This window comes from Artibeus jamaicensis, unplaced genomic scaffold, assembly GCF_021234435.1.
Source record: "Artibeus jamaicensis isolate MK-2021 breed Jamaican fruit bat unplaced genomic scaffold, CSHL_Jam_final contig_445, whole genome shotgun sequence".
In the NCBI taxonomy this organism is placed as follows: Eukaryota; Metazoa; Chordata; class Mammalia; order Chiroptera; family Phyllostomidae; genus Artibeus; species Artibeus jamaicensis.
In genome coordinates, this window is record NW_026521832.1 from 203,491 (window position 1) to 223,752 (window position 20,262).

Genomic DNA, 20,262 nt, shown 5'->3' on the forward strand with positions numbered 1-20,262 from the left:
TGAATGGAATTGCACAGGAAACCAATAGCAATGAAAAGGAAACTGGGACTCAAATCAATGGAGTGGACCAGAAGAAAGCAAATAATGGCCAAACAGAAAAGAGTAAAGAAGCAAGAATTCAAAAAAATGAGGAGAGACTTAGGAACCTCCAGGACATCTTTAAATGCTCCAACATCCGAATTCCAGGGGTACCAGAAGGGAGAAAGGAACAGCCACCAGTGGAAAACTTATTTGAACAAATAATAAAGGAAAATTTCCCCAATCTGGCAAAGGAAATAGACTTCCAGGAAATCCAGGAAGCTCAGAGAATCCCAAAGAAGTTGGACCCAAGAAGGAACACACCAAGGCACATCATAATTACATTAGCCAAGATTAAAATGAAGGAGAGAATCCTAGAAGCAGCAAGAGCTAGGGGGACAGTCACCTACAAAGGAGTTCCCATCAGACTGTCAGCAGATTTCTCAAAAGAGACCTTACAGGCAAGAAGGGCTGGAAAGAGGTATTCCAAGTCATGAAATCCAAAGACCTACAACCAAGATTGCTCTATCCAGCAAAACTTTCATTTAGAATGGAAGGACAGATCAAGTGCTTCTCAGATCAGATCAAATTCAAGGAGTTCATCATCACCAAGCCCTTGTTATATGAAATGTTAAAGGGACTTATCTAAGAAAAAGAAGTTAAAAAAAGATGAACAGTGAAAGGACAGCAAACTCACAGTTATTAACAACCAGACCTAAAACAAAAGCAAACTAAAAGGACAGCTAGATCAGGAGTGGAAACATAGAAATGAAGATCTCAAGGAGGGTTAGCAACAGGGGAGTGGGAGGAGGAGAAGGTACAGAAAATAAGTAGCATAGACAGTAGATATAAAATAGATGGGGGAGCAAGAATAGTATGGGAAATATAGAATCTAAAGAACTTGAGACACATGGTCATAAACTAAAGGGAGGGTAATGTTGGGGATGGGGGGTAGGGTGGAGGGGAATGAAGGGGGGAATAGAACAACTGTAATGGCATAATCAATAAAATTAATTTAAAAAATAAATAAATATGGAAAGCATATATTTTACATAATATTTAGTATATAAAAAATATAAGGAATGTTACACAGAAGAGGAATCAGTATGGGTTGGGACTAATTAAAGAAAGGAAGAATTTCCCTCTGAGTTGGGCTTTTCATCTCTGTCATCTGAACACTTGATCTGAGCTCTGGCTTGTAAGACTTGTATGCCTGGAATCTGACACATATGACCAGATCATATGTGGATGGGACTCCCAGTAGTCATTGCCCAGCCCCTGAATAACTAAATCCTTAGCTTTTCATGTATGACTTTTGCCTATGCTTCTCATCTTTGAAGCTTAAACTTCTGAAAGTCAGCTTCTCCAGCCTATCTTGACCACAGTTTTTCTCAATTCCTTGCTCATGCTGTTATGGACTTGAAACCTTGCTTGCCATGCCAGATCTTTTTACCTACTTTAGTCACTGTGTCCACCTGAGTCACACTAGCTGGATGTTTTGGTTGGCCAATACACAATTCTTAAAGCTGGCTTCCCATATGCATCTTGAAGTTGAGAAACAGTAGATATAATTTTAGTTTTTAAAATTTTCTAATGAATTTTCTATTTTTCTAAAGACTTCATTTGTTTATTTTTAGAGAGAGGGGAAGGGAGGAAGAAAGAGGGGGAGAGAAGCATCAATGTGTGGTTGCCTCTTACACACCCCCAACTGGGGACCTGGCTCACGGCCCAGGCATGTGCCCTGACCAGGGATCGAACCAGTGACCCTTTGGTTCGCAAGTGACACTCAATCCCCTGAGCCACCACCAGCCAGGGCCAAATTTTCTATTTTGTCAAGAGTAGATAACTTGTTTAAAAACTAACCATGAATCTGGCCTCAGTCTTGGGGAAAAGTCTGAAAGTCATGACCTAAGAAGAGGGATGGGGGATGAAAAAGGAATAATTTTTTACTTCTTTTATAAAAATTGTTGTTTAATTACAGTTGTCCCCATTTCCCCCCCCCCATTACTCTCCCCTGCCCTGCCCACCCCCACCTCCCACTTTCAATTCTCCCCCCATTGTCTTTGTCCATGGGTCTTTTGTACATGTTCCTCTGGAATAAATATTTATTCTATATGAAAAAAAGGAAGAATTTTGTGTTGGTGTTGAAGGAGAAGAGGAAAGAGATCAAATGAGCAAAAGAAAATAGTATAGTGGAAGTTGAACTGAGATCATGTGGATTTTTATTTCAGCTTCATAACTTATTAATTGATCATGGGTGAGTTATCTAAACCTCCAAGTCTTCAAGTGTGGTGGACCCTGGCCAGCAGAATCTGCCTGTTGTGGCTGACGACGAGACTAAATGCACAGGCAACAACAATCCTGTGGAGAAAAAGGGAACAGCACTATTCTCTCAAAGGGAGAGTGCCTATGGATGCCTGGGCCACTCCCTCAAGAGGGGAGCACGCTGACCCTTGCCTAGACAGGCTTTTATTATTTTCCTTGGGTCTTACATCAGAGAAAGATTTATTACCTATTACACAGAATATTATTGTCTACATTTTAGGTACAATCAAGGAAATGAAAATAACATGTAGAGGGGAATGGCAATGAGCCGATTACCTCTGACAATTCACACAAGCTTTGGATATTACCTTGAAGATAGACAATACACATTTGTTGTTTTAGACCAGGGTGATGGAGTTTTAGCAAGAGTAAGCCGTAACAGTCTGTGTGCATTTTCAAGGCCTGATTCCCATGGGAAAACTCAGTTTGAAGGTCTGGCTCCTGCCCACCACTTCACTTCTGTATGTTTTCCATACAGAGCTGAGTCACATTTGCCACGCCAAAACAAACCAGTCCCCTACATCCAAGCCTCAGTATTTTTTAATATATGAGACTAATAATAGAGTTTTTGTGAAGGTTACATAAGATTATATTTAAAATACTCAGAATAACTTCTTGAAAATTTTAAGTATCACAGTTAGCTATTTTTATTATTCTTACTACAACCATTCCTATTACTGCTGGTTATCACTAACCACATTTGTGCCTTAGCCTCACAAACCACAAAACCTCATCTCTATTTTTCTCAGTGGTCAGCAGCCAGAATTAGATCAGGATCCAGTAGAGTTAACAGCATGGCCCTGGCTGGTGTGGCTCAGTGGATTGAGCACTGGCCTGTGAACCAAAGGGTCACTGGTTCAATTTCCAGTCAGGGCACCTGTGTAGGTTGTGGGCCAGGTCCCCAGTAAGGGCACATGAGAGGCAACCACACATTGATGTTTCTCTTCCTCTCTTCCTTCTTCCCTTTACCTCTCTCTAAAATTAAATAAAATATTTTTTTTAAAAAAAATATTTTTTAAAAAAGAGCATGGACCACAATTTCAAAGAGATCTTGGTTCAGGTCATAGGTCATCTTTTGACAAATTACTTAACTCAGGCTCTTTATCTACAAAATGTGAATAATAATGCTTCCTCTCTTCTTCTAGAGAAGTATTGTTCTTTTCAGAACAGAAGTAGAGCTCTTTTGAGTGTTAAATGAGACAAGGTGTATGTAAAAGTATCTGACACTGTGTGTAAAAGTATCTGGCACATATTATATACTCAGTAAAAGGAAAGCTGACCTTGACCCTGGGTGGTAGTGGGGTGAGTGGGAAATGACTTGGGCCTCATTGGTTCCTTTTGGTTTCAGATCAAGGAATTGTTGAAGAAGCTGGAACAGCTTTCAGAAGAAGTCCTAACAGTTCGAGGAGAAAATGCTCGCCTGGCCCTGCAGTTGGAGGTATGTTTTGGCTCTCAGGGAAATGGACAGAGCTAGAGAAGAGGGTGGACAGTGGCAATGATGTATATGTAAGAGAGATTCCGGGAATTTCAGAGACCTGTTCAGGCAGAGGTCCATGCTGGGCCATTGATGGGCCAAGGGAGACTACCTGGCCCAGCCGACCACTTAATTTTATTGTTCCTCATGCTTGGAGTATTAGGATGAGTATGGGAGGGTAGGCACATAACTCCTAATTGATGCTTACTCCCAGGATTCCCAGAAGAACCACGAAGAGATCATCTCTACCTATAGGAACCATCTGCTGAATGCTGCTCAGGTAAGCATCAGGGGAAGGAGAGACAGAGAGTTGGGCAGGGGGTGTTGCATTTGGGGTTCCTTCTCTCTTGCACATATTTGTCATTCTTGGAAGGCTAGACTTTAGGTGTTCCAGTGCCAGGTCTCTGGATCTCATGAGGAAGAGCAAGAGAAGTTGCACATGAATGTACAGGAAGAGAGATGTTTGTCACTCCTTTTCAATTTCCTGATCCACTGTAAAGCCTTTTCCTGTCCTTTATTCCCTTTCTCAGTTTCCTCCTGAGCCAAATGATCCCTCACCAAGGAAGCAGAGGTAGGTGGCTTGTTCCTCTATTAGGAATAATGATAACTACAAAGAATTGAATATTTATTGTGTATCAGGTGCTTTGCTTCAGATTCAGAGCTGTAACCCTTGAAGCAATCCTGAAGAGTAAATATTATCTTCCTTAAAAAGATTAGGGGAAAAAAAAAAGATTAGGGGCCCTGGCTGGTGTGGCTCAGTGGGTTGGGTATCATCCTGCTAACTGAAGTTTTGCCAGTTCTCAGTCAAGGCACATGCCTGGGTTGTGGGCCAGGTCCCTGGTTGAGGTCATGAGAGGGATAGCCAATTGATATTTCTCAAGTATCATCAGTGTTTCTGTCCCTCCCTTTCTTACCCCGTCTCTGGGAATGAATAAATAAAATCTGAAAGAAAGAAAGGAAGACAGAAAGGAAAAGAAAGAAAGAGAAGGTTAGGAAACAGCTATGGAGAAGTTAAATACTGTGAGGGCTCATAGTTAGCAAATAGCATTCCACCATACTGCAAAGTCTCTCTCTCATCTATCTCTCCCCATTTTTCTGTTCTTCATCTCCCTTTATTTCTTTCCTGCCATCCACAGGGCTACATGGAACAAAATAAAGTGGGAGGTGGTATGATACTGGGTGGTTTGGTTTTTTTTTTTCTGTTTAAAGGGGTATGGCAGGGGGCAGGGGAGGAAAGAAATTTTTTTCATTCCTTTTTTTTTTTTTAAAGTGGTTCCATAAGCCAACACTTTCAAATTTTGATTATGATTGCCCTGGTGGGGTAGCTCAGTTGGTTAGAGTGTCATCCTGATGTGCCAAGGTTGCAGGTTCAATCCCTGGTCAGAGCACAAACAAGAATCAACCAGTGAGGGCATAAATAAGTGAAACAACAAATCTCTCTCTTTCCCTCTCTCCCCACTCCTCTCTCTCCCTAAAAAGAATCAACCAGTGAATATATAAATAAGTGGAACAATACATCAATGTTTCTCTGTCTTTCTCTTTCTGTCTCCCTTCCTCTCTATCTAAAATCAATAAAAAAGAAAAAATTAATTATGATCCATAGTAAGAAATACATTTTACCATATTTTGTCATGTATAATATGCATAGTATTGCCCAAATTTTTTAGGGAAAAATAAGTGTATGCATTATACATGCGTAGTACCTGAAATACTTTATAACTGTTCTTGTGTTTTGTAATTATTTGTTACATAAATTTTCTTCTATCATAATATGTTAAAAATAAATGCTAAAATTCCTTTGTAATACAAAAAACAAGTATCTAAATATAAATACATAAATAATTTAATTAAAAAATTAAAATGAAAGTTTTTTCCTGAAAGTTTGGGCCAAAAACATGGGTGCTCATTATATACAGCAAAATACAGTATATCCTATGCAGACATACGTGAACTATGTCCTATTCTAGTCTGTTCTCTGCTACTGTACTTCACCAAAGTAATATTAGTCAAAATATATCCACTAATGGGTCAAGGCCTACAGTTTGAAAAACAGCTCTCTGTGAAAATGAGGATTGACACTCTTCATTTCTCTTTCACAAATCTGTCTCTTACAGACTGACTCAGCTCTAACTATTCTTCTCTACCTTGGGACTTCTGAGTCTACTCTGAGGAGGAGACATTGAGAGACATGGATTTTCTTTGAGATGTACAATCTAAAATATTCTATCATTTATTAAACCATGTGTTTAGATTTGAAGCACATGGTCTCATGCGGTTAGTGTTCTTTGCTCCAGGAGCAAAGAGGGATGAAAAATCTGATTCTAGAGAAAGGGATGAAGGGACACTCATAGTTGGCTTTTCCCCTTCAGTTCAGTTCTCAGATTGAAAAATGTATTTCTTCACCAAATTAGGGAAGTTTTCTTTATTATTACTTTTAAAAGATTTACTTTTAAAAGTTTTATTTATTTATTTTTAGAGGGGAAGGGAAGAAGAGAGGGAAACATCAGTGTGTGGTTGCCTCTCACACACCCCCTGCTGGGGACTTGGATTGCAACCCAGATGTGTGCCCTCACTGGGAGTTGAACCTCAACTCTGGTTTGTGGGCTGGTACTCAGTGCACTAGCTACACCAGCCAGGGCTCTTTCATTATTCTTTCAAATAGATTTCCAGTTTCTTGCTCTTTCTCTTCTCCTTCTGGTACTCCTATGATGCAAATGTTGGAATGCTTGAAGTTGTCCCAGAGGCTGCTTACTCAATCCTTGATTTTTGGATTCTTTCTTTTCTCCTCTTGTTCTGATTGCTTGTTTTTTGCTTCCTTATGTTCCAAGTCATTGATTCAATTCTTGGCTTCATCCACTCTACTGTTGTTTCCTTGTAAATTGTTCTTTATATATTCAGTTAGTATATCCTTCATTTCTGACTGGATCTTTTTTATGCTGTTGAGGTTCCTTGAGCATCCTTATAACTAGTGTTTTGAACTCTGCATCTGATAGCTTGCTTATCTCCATTTTGTTTAGTTCTTTTTCCAAGATTGCTCTATCCAGCAAAGCTATCATTTAGAGTTGAAGGGCAGATAAAAAGCTTCCCAGACAAGAAGAATCTAAAGGAGTTCATCATCACCAAACCATTATTATATAAAATGTTAAAGGGACTTATTTAAGAAAAAGAAGACCAAATCTATGAACAATAAAATGGCAATAAATACATATCTATCAACAATCAAATCTAAAAACAAACTAAGCAAACAAGAAGAACAGACAGAATCATGGATGCAGAGAGTGTTTTGATGTTTGTCAGATGGGAGGGGTGTGGGGAAATGGGTGAAGAGGTGAGGGCATTAAGAAGTACAAACGGGTGGTTGTTGGGAACTGCTCTGCCTGGTTTCAGGAGTTATAACTGTCCCCCATGGCTAAGGCTGAGTGGGCGACCTCTGGAATTCGAGCCACTAAGGAGACAAAGCTTGTCTCTGGCAGCAACTTTGCCTCTGCTTCTTCCCCTGCCCCCAACCCCTGGTCAGTTAGTCCATGATGGGTAAGACCCCTGGGGGGGTGGGCAACCTAAGCCAGACACAGTCACTTGGGAAGCCATCAAGGAAGGACTCGGGGGCTGCAACAAAGAGGGAGTGATGGACCCTCTCCCTCTGGCTATTCTGACATAGCTCAAGTCCCCAGTTCTGTCTGGGAGAAGCACTTCCTGGCTCTAATACACTTAAGCCTGAAAACCTATGGTGGGGGAGGTGATGCAGCCCCTTGCCAGCTAGAGTGGGATCTGAGGTGATTGGGCATAAGAAAGAGTTCCTAAAGTCCTGTGAAGCCTGCTTTGCTAAGAGTGCTTTCATTTATATGATAAGGGTCCAAGCAGGAAATGAGTATCTCTCTCAAAGCTTTGTAACTCCCTTACCTGACAGACACTGACTCAGACTAAGCCCTCAAATTTCTTTGATCCTTGCCACCTATATTCCTGTGTATTACAATCCAATAAAAGCCATTGAGGAAAGGGCTCCTGGTCTTTCTCCTCTGAGAGATTGACCACCTCTCCTGCCCAAGCAGATCATGTCTTGGTAGTTTCACTCTCATCTGTGGCAGATGGGGGCACTCTGCAGGCAAAGTTGCCCCCACAGGTAGATACAGAATAGCCATGGTATATATAAAGTACAGCATAGGAAATGGAGTAACCAAAAAACTTATATGCATGACCCATGGACATGAACAATGGTGTGGGGATTGCCTGAGGCAGTGGTGGGTGCTGGATGGAGGGGGCAAAATTGGGACAACTGTAATAGCATAATCAATAAAATATACTTTAAAAACATATAAAGCAAAAAAAAAAAAAAAAAGGATCTCTCTTGGCCACTTCCCATGGATCTCCTTGCCTTCCTGTCTGTTCACCAGCCAAACTGCTAGGTGAGAGTGAGGCAGAGAAGCATTCCAAAATCTGGAATTTCAGTTTGGTGGCTCACACATCGATCTCTCCCCATTCCTTCTCTCAGTCTGCCCCCTGCTGGGTCATGCTGGGTCAGCAGACGTGGTTTGGCAGTAACCACCCGGCTGAGAGAAGAGCAGGGAGGGGCTGCCACGATAGACAGGGGGCCACACAAGGCTTGCAGAGTCTGGCCAGGAAAAGAGCAGCATAGATCAGGTCCTAGAGAAGATGAGGGTCAGCTTTGGGGTTTGTGTGAATAGGCTCAGGACTGCTTTAAGGTTTGGAGAGTGGAGAAGTATTGATAGAGAAAAGGAAAGCAGGCACAGCTGCCAAGAGGAAAAGCATAAAAAAGGTTCAAGTCAGTTCTATTAAGGGGAAGAAGACTCTCTTTCCTGCTTTCAGAATTACCAAAAAATATAAAACAACTAATAAATTTCTTATTACATATGAGGTATGGCATGTGAAAAGTGAAGACACTGCTGAAAGAAGGGTCCAGAGAAAGGTAGATCATTTGGCTAAATTCAAGTATGAATCAGGAAACAGCTTTATTAATGGCAGCCAGGACTTTAGCTCTACCTGGGGCTCCTGGAAGCTTATCCCAGGACAGCTGAGCTTTTGGAATGGTCAGTGATGTTAAGGTTAACATAAAAGTGGAACCTTCCCCTGGCCCAATATCCCCAATACAACCCCATAAACTGCTACCCTGACAACCCAAATCTTTCCCAAAGTAACTGTAGTCCTAATGTTCCCCTATTCTTCTGGGGCTTTCCACTTAACAGGACTTCTGTAGGGGCTTATACTCCTGTTTCACTTCTCTTTTATTCCCTAGTCTTTGGATGTAGGAGTTTTATGGGTGAAGCTTGGTAGATCATGATAGGGTTTCAATTGTCTTTGAATGCCCACAATATTTCCATATTGGTCCTGATTTGCAGTTTCCCTCCTTTGTCTAGTGACATTAACTTATTAAATTGATATTTAAAGAGTTTACAATATACCAGGCACCAGGGATAGAGAGTGAACAGCACCAAAAAGCTGCATATAGGATCAGATTCAGGTGTCCTCGTTCCTAGTTTTCTAGTATCCTGTAGAGATGTTAGAAATTACAACCTCAAGTAAAGTATTAAAGGAGACCCCCTCCTTAGCCCTGGCTGGTGTAGCTCAGTGGATTGAGCGCGGGCCTGCGAACCACACGTTCCTGGTTCAATTCCCAGTCAGGGCACATGCCTGGGTTGCAGGCTGGTTCCCTGCAGGGGACACACAAAAGGCAACCATGCATTGATGTTTCTCTCCCTCTCTCCTTCCCCCCCTTCCCCTCTAAAGATAAATAAATAAAATCTTTTTTTTTTAAAAAAAGGAGACCCCTCCTTTATGAAATCACTAGAAATTAAGGTGAGGTTAACTTTTTTCTTTATATTTTTTCAGCTTTAATGAGGTATAGTATAATTGACATACAGTAAACTGCATGCATTTAAAGAGTACAATCTGGTGTTTTGACATATGTGTATACTCATGAAATCACACAATCAAGGTAATAAATCTATCTATCACTCCAAAAAAGTTTCCCTATCTTTTAAAAAAAATCCTCCCTATCCTCCTTCCCTCGAAACCACTGAAAATTCTAGAAGGTATGTTAGTCCATGGTAAGTTTTGATCTAGAACAAAAAATGAGTTTATGACCTGATGAAGACTCAAGTGTTGGAGTGATTGAAATTAGGAACCAAATGCTTGACCTTAAAGTTAGCTTGAAGTCCCACCATTGCTAGCAGCAAAGCAGCAAACTTCTCCTGAGTGTCAGGAGATGGTTGACATCTTCCCTAGGGTCAAAATCCACAAAGTAATTGGTTATGGTCCGGTTCAACAGGTATCTGGGATATTGGTAGGCTGGCACCTTTAGGCCTAATAGTTTGAGTGGGTATCATGGGGAGGAGTACACTGAAGGTTTATGCTAGATGAGAGACTTACTAATATTATTTATCGAAACACTTTTTGTATGCTGGTTATAGGTTTAACTGTCTTGTCACTGCTGCTAGACTGAGAACTCCTGCAAGGGTTTTATGTCATCAGTACCTAACAATCTTTGAACAGCATTCAAATATTTATCGACCAAATACATTATAATTTAGGTCCCAGCCAACTAACTATAAAATGCTATATTTGCTGCAAGTACCTAGTTTGGGTATACTGCTCTAAAGTTTGTGCTTTCTCATGAGACCTGAATGTGAGTGATCACCTTGGTTGAGATTGGGAATCTGGAAGCTTCAAGGCTTTGAAAGAAGGAACATAACTAGATCAGAGAGGCAGAGAGATGCCGTTTGGGGAGGTAGGAAAATTTCCCCTCTGTTCATCTTCTGCACCACCAAAGGTCTCTGGTGTCTTTGGGGTAGAGGGTAGCAGAGCACAGATACAGTAAGGACTTAGGTAGGTTTTAGATTCTGGCAGCCCGTGCTTTTTTCCCAGGGAGAGCCTCATTCCAAGTAGAAACCTCTTTATGCAGTCAGATCCTTGGTCCACAATGTCTCACTTCCAGCATGCTTCCACCCTACGCCCACAACCAGAGCAAGGGGTTAGAGCAGTAATGAGAATGCTCAGATCCAGCCCACTCTTCAGACCCAATCACTGGAGGAGTGACTCTCCGGCGCCTTGACTCTGAGTAGCTCCCTGGGTCCCGCCCCAGGCTCCGCCCTATCCCCTCTTCTAAGTCCTGGCAGGCTCACCCAGAAGGGGGCGGCTACAACCCAAGTGCTTGGCTGGACACAAGTCTTGCCCGGGTGGAGCTGCGGCAGCAGCGTCCAGTTGCGGCACTGACCAACAGCTGTGTAGTCTTGCCGGGCCCCTTCTCACACCTCCCCAGCCCACCCTCTGAGCACCCTCCCGGGTCTCAAGCAACCGTCCTGGTAAGTGGCGCTCTCCGTACCAAACTTTTCTGCTGCCAAGTTGTAGTTCTACGGCCGGACCAGGAGCTATATTGTAGTTGGTGTTGGTGGTTTGGGGTGGGGTGGGAGTGGGAAATGAAGGATTGAGAATAGCCATCTTGAAATGAACTATTTATGACTAAAATGGATTGGATCTCACCCATTTCCCGAGATGGTAAAACTCTTGATTTTAGCCAGTTAAACTTGGAGAGGGAACTTCGCTTCCCCCCTCCCCCATTTCTCTCATATTTAAGCAGTTCTCGGTACTTTCCTTCCGTATTTCAAGTCTCTGGCTTCCTGACAGCTCATCCCCTCCTCACTCCAGCGTGACATTGCCCCTCTCTTGTAGGCACCTCTGGCTCTCCTCCTCTCTCCTTAACCCCTGGGGACCCCGCGATCTTTCGAGGAGCACCCTTCCTCCGAGCCCACCGGTCTCGCATCCCAGCCAAAGACTTGCGGGAGCCGAGTCCAAAGTGGTGGGAGGGGCCAAGGCTAAAGCTAGTCGGGAGCCTTGCCGGCGCGCGGGCGGGCGGGGCCTGCTAGGGGAGAGGTGTAGGGGCCGGACGGGGCGGAGCAGGCGGCAATTTGCGGCCGGGCCGGGGTGGTGAGTTGTGCGCCGGTCCCTGGGCCTGAGCTAGAGCTCGGGCTCTCTCGCTAGCGATGTCTCAAGATGGCGGAGCTGGGCGAATTAAAGGTACTTGTCCCCACCCCCATTCCTATCTGGACAGAGCCTGGCGGTCCACCGAGTCTGGGGAGCGACTGAGACTGGGTCCTGAAGGTTGGAGTGGAGACGTGGCGGGCGGGAGACAGCTGCTAGAGACAGGAGAGAAGTGGCGGTGGGCGAAGAGGGGGCTGCGGCAAGGCTCCGGGGGCGGGGCCGCGGGGCAGATTGAGGGAGGGGGATGTGCGGGCTGAGGCTCAGGGAGCGGGGACGCGGGGTAAAAGTCGGATTTGGTAGTAGGCGCAGAGGTATTGATAGGGCCGGAGGGAAAAGCTGCTGTAGAGACTAGAGGGTGAGTTGATCAAGGCCAAGAGATGCGACGATAGGGGCAGATGTAGAGAATAGTACCGGGCGGGGGGGGGCTGGCGTACCGGAGGCTTTTCTGGGAAATGCAGCTGAAAGGTGGAGGCTTCAAGGCTGCTACTGGGATCTGAACCTTGGGAAGTACCAGTGGGCGGCTGAGATATAGGGGGCGGGGCTGTGCGGGCTCTAGATTCAGGGGTGGGGCAGAAGTAGCCATGGAAAAGTCCTGCTTCTGTGAGTCAGTATCTTTGGGCAGAGACATAGGGTGTGAAACTATGGGATAGGAAAATGCAAGTTCTTGACGAAGCTAGTAGGGAGATAAAGACAAGACAGAGGAATAAGGATGCACAGAAAAGCGGAGGAGCAGGTTTTTCATCACCTCAAAAAGGGCCTAAAGCCGTAAAGCCTCCTATGAGGGGAAGAATGTGGAGGGCTAGCAAGACCTGCCCAAGGCAGGGTCTTGCTAGAGATTCACAGAAGGGATTCACTGTTAAACACTTTGCCCCCACGTTTTGGTCTTGTTTCCCTCTCAGCTAAGTAGGACTGAGAGAGGGGTGCTTATATAAATGACACTGAGAAAAGGATTTGGGGGAGTTAAAAGCATTGAACCTGACCTGAAAACCCTGGCCACAAAAGCTTCAGAAGGTTGGGGAATATAGCTCAGGTGGACTGAGGTGTTGGGAGGTGAGGGGGATGAGACACAATCCTCCAGCCATCTAGCCCTTTTCTTCCCTGTGGGCTGTCTGGCCTGAAATCTCTTCAACCCCTTCTTTTCCCTGTCTCCTACCCTCTTCCCAGGAGGCTGGGATGGGTCTGAGAGTCTGAGAAAGAGTAGGAGAGGAAATAAGCAGCTTAGAGTAGAGTTCAGGCTGCAGAGGTATGGGCATAGGAGGCTGTAGTGGGCTCAGAGGTGTGCCTGAGGATGGCTTGCTGTCTGTACCCTGCTCCAATCTGGTCAACTTACAGGTATGGGGAGATAGGGTTGCTTAAGCTCTGGGGGTAGTGGTGAGGTTGACCTGAGGGTTGCTAAAGTGGGACTGAGATATCCCTTGGGCCAGGTTGGCTGCCTGGCAGTATACTACTGTCTGGAAGGCATCTTTGTGATCAGTGCTGAAAAAAAAGAAGCATTGCCCATCCTGTAGCTCAGCCCCAGTGTTCTTAGCAGGACAGGCCTATGCGAAATAGTATTCTCAGATTTCTCTGTTCTCTTCAGCACATGGTGATGAGTTTCCGGGTGTCTGAGCTCCAGGTGCTCCTTGGCTTTGCTGGCCGGAACAAGAGTGGACGGAAACACGAGCTCCTGGCCAAGGCCCTGCACCTCCTAAAGTCCAGCTGTGCCCCCAGTGTCCAGATGAAGATCAAAGAACTTTACCGCCGACGCTTCCCCCGGAAGACACTTGGGCCCTCTGATCTCTCCCTCCTCTCTTTGCCCCCCGGAACCCCTCCTGTAGGCTCCCCTGGTTCTCTAGCTCCCATCCCCCCAGTCCTCTTGGCCTCTAGTACCCTGCTGGGCCCCAAGCGGGAAGTGGACATGCACCCCCCTCTGCCCCAGCCTGTGCATCCTGATGTTACCATGAAACCATTGCCCTTCTACGAAGTCTATGGGGAGCTCATCCGGCCCACCACCCTCGGTATGGCTCTTTGTGGGTGGTCCTTCAGTCTTCCTGGACTCCATGCCTGTTCCCTAAGCCATTCCAATTCTTTAGTTCCGTGGGATCATCAGCCTGGGATGGGGGTAACTTCTGTGGCTGCCTGTGCATGGGCTTGTGAATAACTGCCTCTCTATGTTCTCAGCATCCACCTCTAGCCAGCGGTTTGAGGAAGCGCACTTTACTTTCGCACTCACACCCCAGCAAGTTCAGCAGATTCTCACATCCAGGTACATCTCTTCGGTCCTCTTGCCTCATTCTAGGATTGGTTACCTCTAGACTCTGCTCTGACTTTCTTCTCTTTTGCCCTGTTCTCTTTCCTATCCATTCTCCTGTACCTGCGTTGTCTCTTCATTCTCTCAAATGTCTTTGCTATCCCTTAGACATCTAACTTTCTGCATTTCTGTCTGTTTACTCCTGCCCTCTGGGGGGGGCCACATACTGACACCTATCCCTCCCCCTCCCTGACAGAGAGGTTCTACCAGGGGCCAAATGTGATTATACCATACAGGTACAGCTAAGGTGAGTTGATTTTCCCTTCTTCCCTGCCAGCCTTCCTTTAGGGGTGGGAATGAAATAAGAGAATGACAGATACCCCTAGGAGATATCCTTGGTTCAGCTATTGAATGCTGAGGGGTTCAGCTCAAGAAATTGCCCCCATCCTTTTATCTTCTCTCATCTCTTCCTAGGTTCTGTCTCTGTGAGACCAGCTGTCCCCAGGAGGACTGTTTCCCTCCCAACCTCTTTGTCAAGGTCAATGGGAAACTGTGTCCCCTGCCGGTAAATACTCTTTCCTTTTTCTGGCAGCAACCTCTTCTGTTTAAGTCCTACATCTTAACTAAAAAACCCTATTATGAAAGAGACATGTTAGCACAGTGCCTGGTACATAGTATGTGCTCGGTTTCCTGATTGAATCAATAGAGAGTGTACTAATGTAGAGAGTACTAAGATAGGACTGAACAAAGGTTCTGTCAGAACCCAGAGGAGTGATATTAGTTCAACCCAAATATTCAGGAAAGGCTTCTCAGAAGTGATGAATCCAGAGCTGAGAGTTGGACCAGCTGGGGCATCCCTATTCTTCTTCCTCCAGAACTTAATGAGTGGGTTCTTATTTCACTGGTCAGAGTAAGCTCTCTTACACCCAGAAATGAACCCCCTAGACAATAATAGTGCTCCAGTTTTTTGAGTCACTGAATAGGCCCCCATGTCCTTGATCAGTAAGCTGATTTGCCCTCTAGGGAGTGAGTAACCTGAGACAAGATGTCTTCACCAGTCCCTCCCTTCCCCAGGGTTACCTTCCCCCTACCAAGAATGGGGCTGAGCCCAAGAGGCCCAGCCGCCCCATCAACATCACACCACTGGCTCGACTCTCGGCCACTGTTCCCAACACCATCGTGGTCAACTGGTCATCTGAGTTTGGACGGGTGAGCATGGCTGAGTCAGGGAGGATGGAGAAGCCTGCAATACAGAGAGTGAGGAGGAATCACCCAAGTGTTTTGGCTTTGGGAAACATCTTCCCCTTCATGGGTTTCTCTGCCTTAACCTACTGTCTTTGGTCCTCATGGAACAAAGGGTAGGGGGGCAGAGGTTAATTGTCTTCCTCTACTTCCAAGTAGAATTACTCATTGTCTGTGTACCTGGTGAGGCAGTTGACTGCAGGGACCCTACTACAAAAACTCAGAGCAAAGGGCATCCGGAACCCAGACCATTCCCGAGCACTGAGTGAGTAGCATCTTACCCCTCTTCCCCACTCTTAGTCTTCCTGGCTCTCAGCCTTTTTACACAAACCGATACCCTGACAGTTTACCTCACCTCTCACATTAACCTCAACCCTCCCCTTACACCCCTTACCAGTCTTAGTGGTTGAAGAATTGGACCTTGTATTCCCAATTATACATCTACTTTGTACCTCCCACACCCTAACTCTGGCTCTACTGGAATATGGGTTCTTTGGTCTGGAAAGAATGAATCTTAAGGATCATCTACTCCAACCCTCTCATGAATCTTTTTTTAAAGTGTTTTAACAATTTTTATTTTTAGAGAAAGAAGGAAGAAAGAGAGGGAGAGAAACATGGATGTGAGAGAAAAATATCAATTGGTTGCCTTCCTTATGGGCCCCCACTGGGGACTGAACCTGCATGTACCCTGACTGTGAATCAAACTAGCAACCTTTTTTTTTTTAATTTTTAAAAGATTTTATTTATTTATTTTTCAAGAGAGGAAGGGAGGAAGACATCAATATGTGGTTGCCTCTCATGCATACCCCACACTGGGGACCTGGCCCACAACCCAGGCATGTTCCCTGACTGGGAATGGAACTGGTGACCCTTTAGTTCACAGGCAGCACTTAGTCCACTGAGCCATACAAGCTAGGGCTGAACTGGCAACCTTTTTGTGGGAAGATACCCAACCAACTGAGCCACACTTGCTGGCGCCCTCTTGTGATGCTTTAATTCCTTCTAGATCATCTCTGCCAAAGTATCATGAAGCTATATTTGCATTTGGGGGGATGGGGAAATTTCACCCACCTGGCCTTCATAATCCAGATCCCAGACTACCCCCATGTGACAACTCACTGACCCCCCCAAAAGCCATCTGCTTCTGACACCACCTCCCAGGCTTCCTCACCAGCCTTGCTGACTCCATTTCTTTGACTTCACTTCTGTTTCAGTCAAGGAGAAACTGACTGCTGACCCCGACAGTGAGGTGGCCACTACAAGTCTCCGGGTGTCACTCATGTGTCCGGTGAGTACAAGGGAGAAGCATGGAGGAGGGTTGGGTTAAACTTCTGGACTTAGAGGAGGGTTCAGGCATACTAGAGTGAGGCTTTCTGGGACATGAGGATTCTGACCAGAGAACTCATCTCTCCTCAGCTAGGAAAGATGCGCCTGACCGTGCCTTGTCGTGCTCTCACCTGTGCCCACCTGCAGAGCTTCGATGCTGCCCTGTATCTACAGATGAATGAAAAGAAGCCAACGTGGACATGCCCTGTGTGTGACAAGAAGGCTCCCTATGAATCTCTTATCATTGATGGGTAGGACCTTTCTGCATTCTGCTTTGTCTTACCTAGGACAGCCACTAGTTTTTTCTCTCATATGTGTACATGTGTATAGATACATGTGTATATGTGAGTATGCATATATACATATATATATGTACTCTAACCCCTTTAATAATATTTCCAACACCGAGGACTAGTATAAGCCTACTATATACTAGGCATAGTGCTGAGCACTTTGCATGCTTATCTTATTGAGTCCTCACAATAACTCTGACATAGATATTATCACAAGTGAGGAAACTGAGGCCTAGAGAGATTAAGTGCTTTGCCTGAAGTTACACAGTTAGTAAGTGGCAAAGCTACTGTATGGAACTGTAATATTGCTTATAACAACTGCATGGCCTCTCACTGAGTATAGCAATTAAGTTCTTTTGAGGGCTTGGATATGCTGATCCAGGTAGTCCTAATCCCCTTCTAGAACATACATTATGGTCCTTGTTCCCAGTGCCCTTTTGAAGGTGGTTTTTGGAGTTCTCTATCTCCTTATCTATCTATCTCTGCTCCTTATTTTGTCCCTACTAAGTACATGAAATCGGTGCTTAGAATATATTTATTTTAAAGGTTAGTATTCAAGTTTGCAAAGCTCTTTTATATACTGTACTTGATTCTAACAACAGCTCAGTTGAGTAGGATGGATAATATTCATATTTTACAGATGAAGCCTGGCTACTGTCTCAGCCCCATAAATTCCCTTCTCTCCCCTCCTCCAGTCTATTTATGGATATTCTTAATTCCTGCTCTGATTGTGATGAGATCCAGTTCATGGAAGATGGATCCTGGTGCCCAATGAAACCCAAGAAGGAGGCATCTGAGGTTTGCCCCCCGCCAGGGTATGGGCTGGATGGTGAGTGATCCCTTGTCTCCCAGCTGAGCTATGTCTTGAATGGCCTCTTCTCTGAGACACAGTATTGTTACCACCCACAGGCCTCCAGTACAGTCCAGTCCAGTTGGGCAATTCATCAGAGAATAAGAAGAAGGTTGAAGTTATTGACCTGACAATAGAAAGCTCATCAGATGAGGAGGACCTGCCCCCAACCAAGAAGCACTGTCCTGTCACCTCAGCTGCAATCCTAGCCCTACCTGGAAGCAAAGGGTATGAGGAAATAGGCTGACTCTATAACAGAAGGGACAGAGGAAAAAGTCAGGAAAGCTTTCTGGTCATGGGGCAAAGCCTGGTGCATGGAGGGGACTTGGGAGGCTAGAGTTGGGTGAGGGCATGTATGGTTTGTTTGCTGGCTGCCCAGCTCCTTGTCTCTTCTCACAGAGTCCTGACATCTGGTCACCAGGCATCTTCAGTGCTGCGGAGCCCTGCTGTGGGCACGTTGGGTGGAGATTTCCTGTCCAGTCTCCCACTACATGAGTACCCACCTGCCTTCCCACTGGGGGCAGACATCCAAGGTAGGGCATTGACTATAAAACGGGGACCCTAAACTGCCATGTCCTTCCCAGAATCAGATTAAAACCCCTGCTCCTTTTCAAAGCTTTCTGGCTCTCTTTGCAAAGGGCCACAATTCAAGGAAATTTTCTGTTGTTTTTGGTGGTGAAGGGGTCAGGCAGGAGGTTGATTTTATTTTTTTTCTTACCAGGTTTAGATTTATTTTCTTTCCTTCACACTGAAAGTCAGGTAAGTGATCCCTTCTCTTACGAAGATCTCAGATCTCTGAAGATTCCTTTCTAGACACTAATGGGCACCTTCCTTCTCTCATTTTCCCTGGAGATCTAAATCTATTTGTGATGGGCTGGTGAAGGCAGTTTGTTTCCCTCTGAGCCCCCACTAGTACTTCCTCAGATTTTCATCTATGTCTTCTTCGATCCCTGTTACTGTTTTGTCTCGAGATTTTAGTGTAATTCTGTCCCTTGCCCGCTCACCCCCCACGCCCATGTGTACTTGAGCACCCTGGCTGTTTCAACCGGACATTCCATATATTTGGATGCCCACAAGGCCAAGAAACTAGCAGCTGGAGGGGCTGTCTCAAGACAGGAAATCAGGGTAGGGTATAGGGAATAAGGGAATCAGAGAGAGGCTCTCCTTCTCAAGAGAATACGTGGGGTCCAGAGGGGTTGATTTATCACATATGAGATTTCTGGTATGAGTGATGGGGGGCAGGTAAAGAAGGATAAAATCTTAAACTTTGCCCTTGATTCCTCCCAGCACTATGGTCCCTCCGTCATCACCTCGCTAGATGAACAGGATGCCCTTGGCCATTTCTTCCAGTACCGAGGGACCCCTTCCCACTTCCTGGGCCCACTACCCACCACATTGGGGAGCTCTCACCGCATCACTACTCCAGCACCCCCTCCTGGCCGTATCAGTAGCATTGTGGCTCCTGGGGGGGCCTTGAGGGAGGGGCACGGAGGGCCCCTGCCCCCAGGTCCCTCTTTGACTGGCTGCCGGTCGGACATCATTTCCTTGGATTGAGTGCCCTGGATTATGGAACCTTCTCTGTCTCCCAATGCTGAACAAGTATGCTGTGGAGTCCAGATCCCTGGCCACTTTTGAACCCTTAGAGGCTTTGGCCCAAGGCCGAAAGACATCATGGACATTTGTTTTTGGCATCCTCTCTGTCTGATAAGGCCAGCACCCAAAGGGTTAATGTTTAACTTCCTTTGAAGGACATTTGGGTTCTATTTTTTGAAGTGTTCTTTAGATGGCTGGCATGTTCCTTTGGGTACATTAGCCTAGGCAGTGGTAGGCAAATAGGATGTGATATGAGTTGGGGAAAGGGCTAAACTCTCATCCTTGACTATCTAGAGCCTTGTGGGGAAGGGGCCTTTCTGTTGACCTCCCAGATGCCCTCTCCCCATTTCCCAAACCATTCCTTCCCCATAGCCATTGTTTCTTCATGTCCATTCTATTCTCTTTGGTCAAACAGACAAGCAAAGAAACTGAGATAGACTCATGGACAAAGAACTCTGTTTTGGTTTGCAGATTTTTTACTTAAACAAGGAAAATCAAAATACATCCAAAGATGACTTCCCCTGCCTCCTACTTCCCGGCATGCCGGAGGAGGAGATAAGGCCTTACCCCTGATCCCCAGGGGTTTAGGAGCAGGGCCTGGCCTGTTGCCTGGGGCCCTCTCTATTTATATATTAAGCTCACAATGTTTCTTATGCTGACCAGCCCAGTGTTGGAGCTTCAAAAGGCCCACTGCCCTGTGGTGAGGTCTGGCTCATTCTGCACCTTTCCTGGGAGGTGGGATGACCCTTGTGCTCTCGCCAGTTTCTTTTTTTCAGGCTTCTCCAGGGCTTAGAACCTCTGTTGTAATTTTACTTTTTATTCCCAAAGTTGTAGCAAAGTTCTTAGCCACAATAAAGGTTGCGAATCTTCTGTGTCATACAGGTAGACTGGAGAGGGGTTTATGCACTGGTTTTCCAGA

The 20,262-nt window shown here is 45.3% G+C and overlaps 2 protein-coding genes across 4 annotated transcripts in view; both read left to right on the forward strand.

Moving 5' to 3' along the window:
• The window catches only part of ANKRD35 (ankyrin repeat domain 35), a 26,492-nt gene extending 14,798 nt beyond the window's left edge, over window positions 1–11,694 (forward strand). The window contains 4 exon segments of the mRNA XM_053666190.1: window positions 3,692–3,781; window positions 4,032–4,097; window positions 4,954–4,984; window positions 11,501–11,694. Coding sequence (XP_053522165.1) covers window positions 3,692–3,781; window positions 4,032–4,097; window positions 4,954–4,984; window positions 11,501–11,694 — 381 coding nt within the window.
• On the forward strand, window positions 10,956–20,222 carry PIAS3 (protein inhibitor of activated STAT 3). Of its 3 annotated transcripts, none has more exons than XM_037145392.2 (14): window positions 10,956–11,133; window positions 13,389–13,806; window positions 13,970–14,054; window positions 14,296–14,346; window positions 14,514–14,604; window positions 15,114–15,248; window positions 15,441–15,546; window positions 16,496–16,569; window positions 16,698–16,858; window positions 17,596–17,729; window positions 17,810–17,978; window positions 18,150–18,283; window positions 18,472–18,509; window positions 19,038–20,222. In XM_037145392.2, the coding sequence occupies exons 2-14, from the start codon at window positions 13,392–13,394 to the stop codon at window positions 19,302–19,304; spliced, it is 1,860 nt and encodes a 619-aa protein (XP_037001287.2). In that variant the 5' UTR covers window positions 10,956–11,133; window positions 13,389–13,391; the 3' UTR covers window positions 19,305–20,222. The 3 variants fall into 3 exon arrangements, with proteins under 3 accessions (XP_037001287.2, XP_037001286.2, XP_037001289.2); XM_037145391.2 differs by lacking the exon at window positions 10,956–11,133 and adding an exon at window positions 11,748–11,845; XM_037145394.2 differs by lacking the exon at window positions 10,956–11,133 and adding an exon at window positions 11,748–11,845 and having other exon boundaries at window positions 16,755–16,858.
• The last annotated feature ends 40 nt before the right edge of the window (window positions 20,223–20,262 follow it).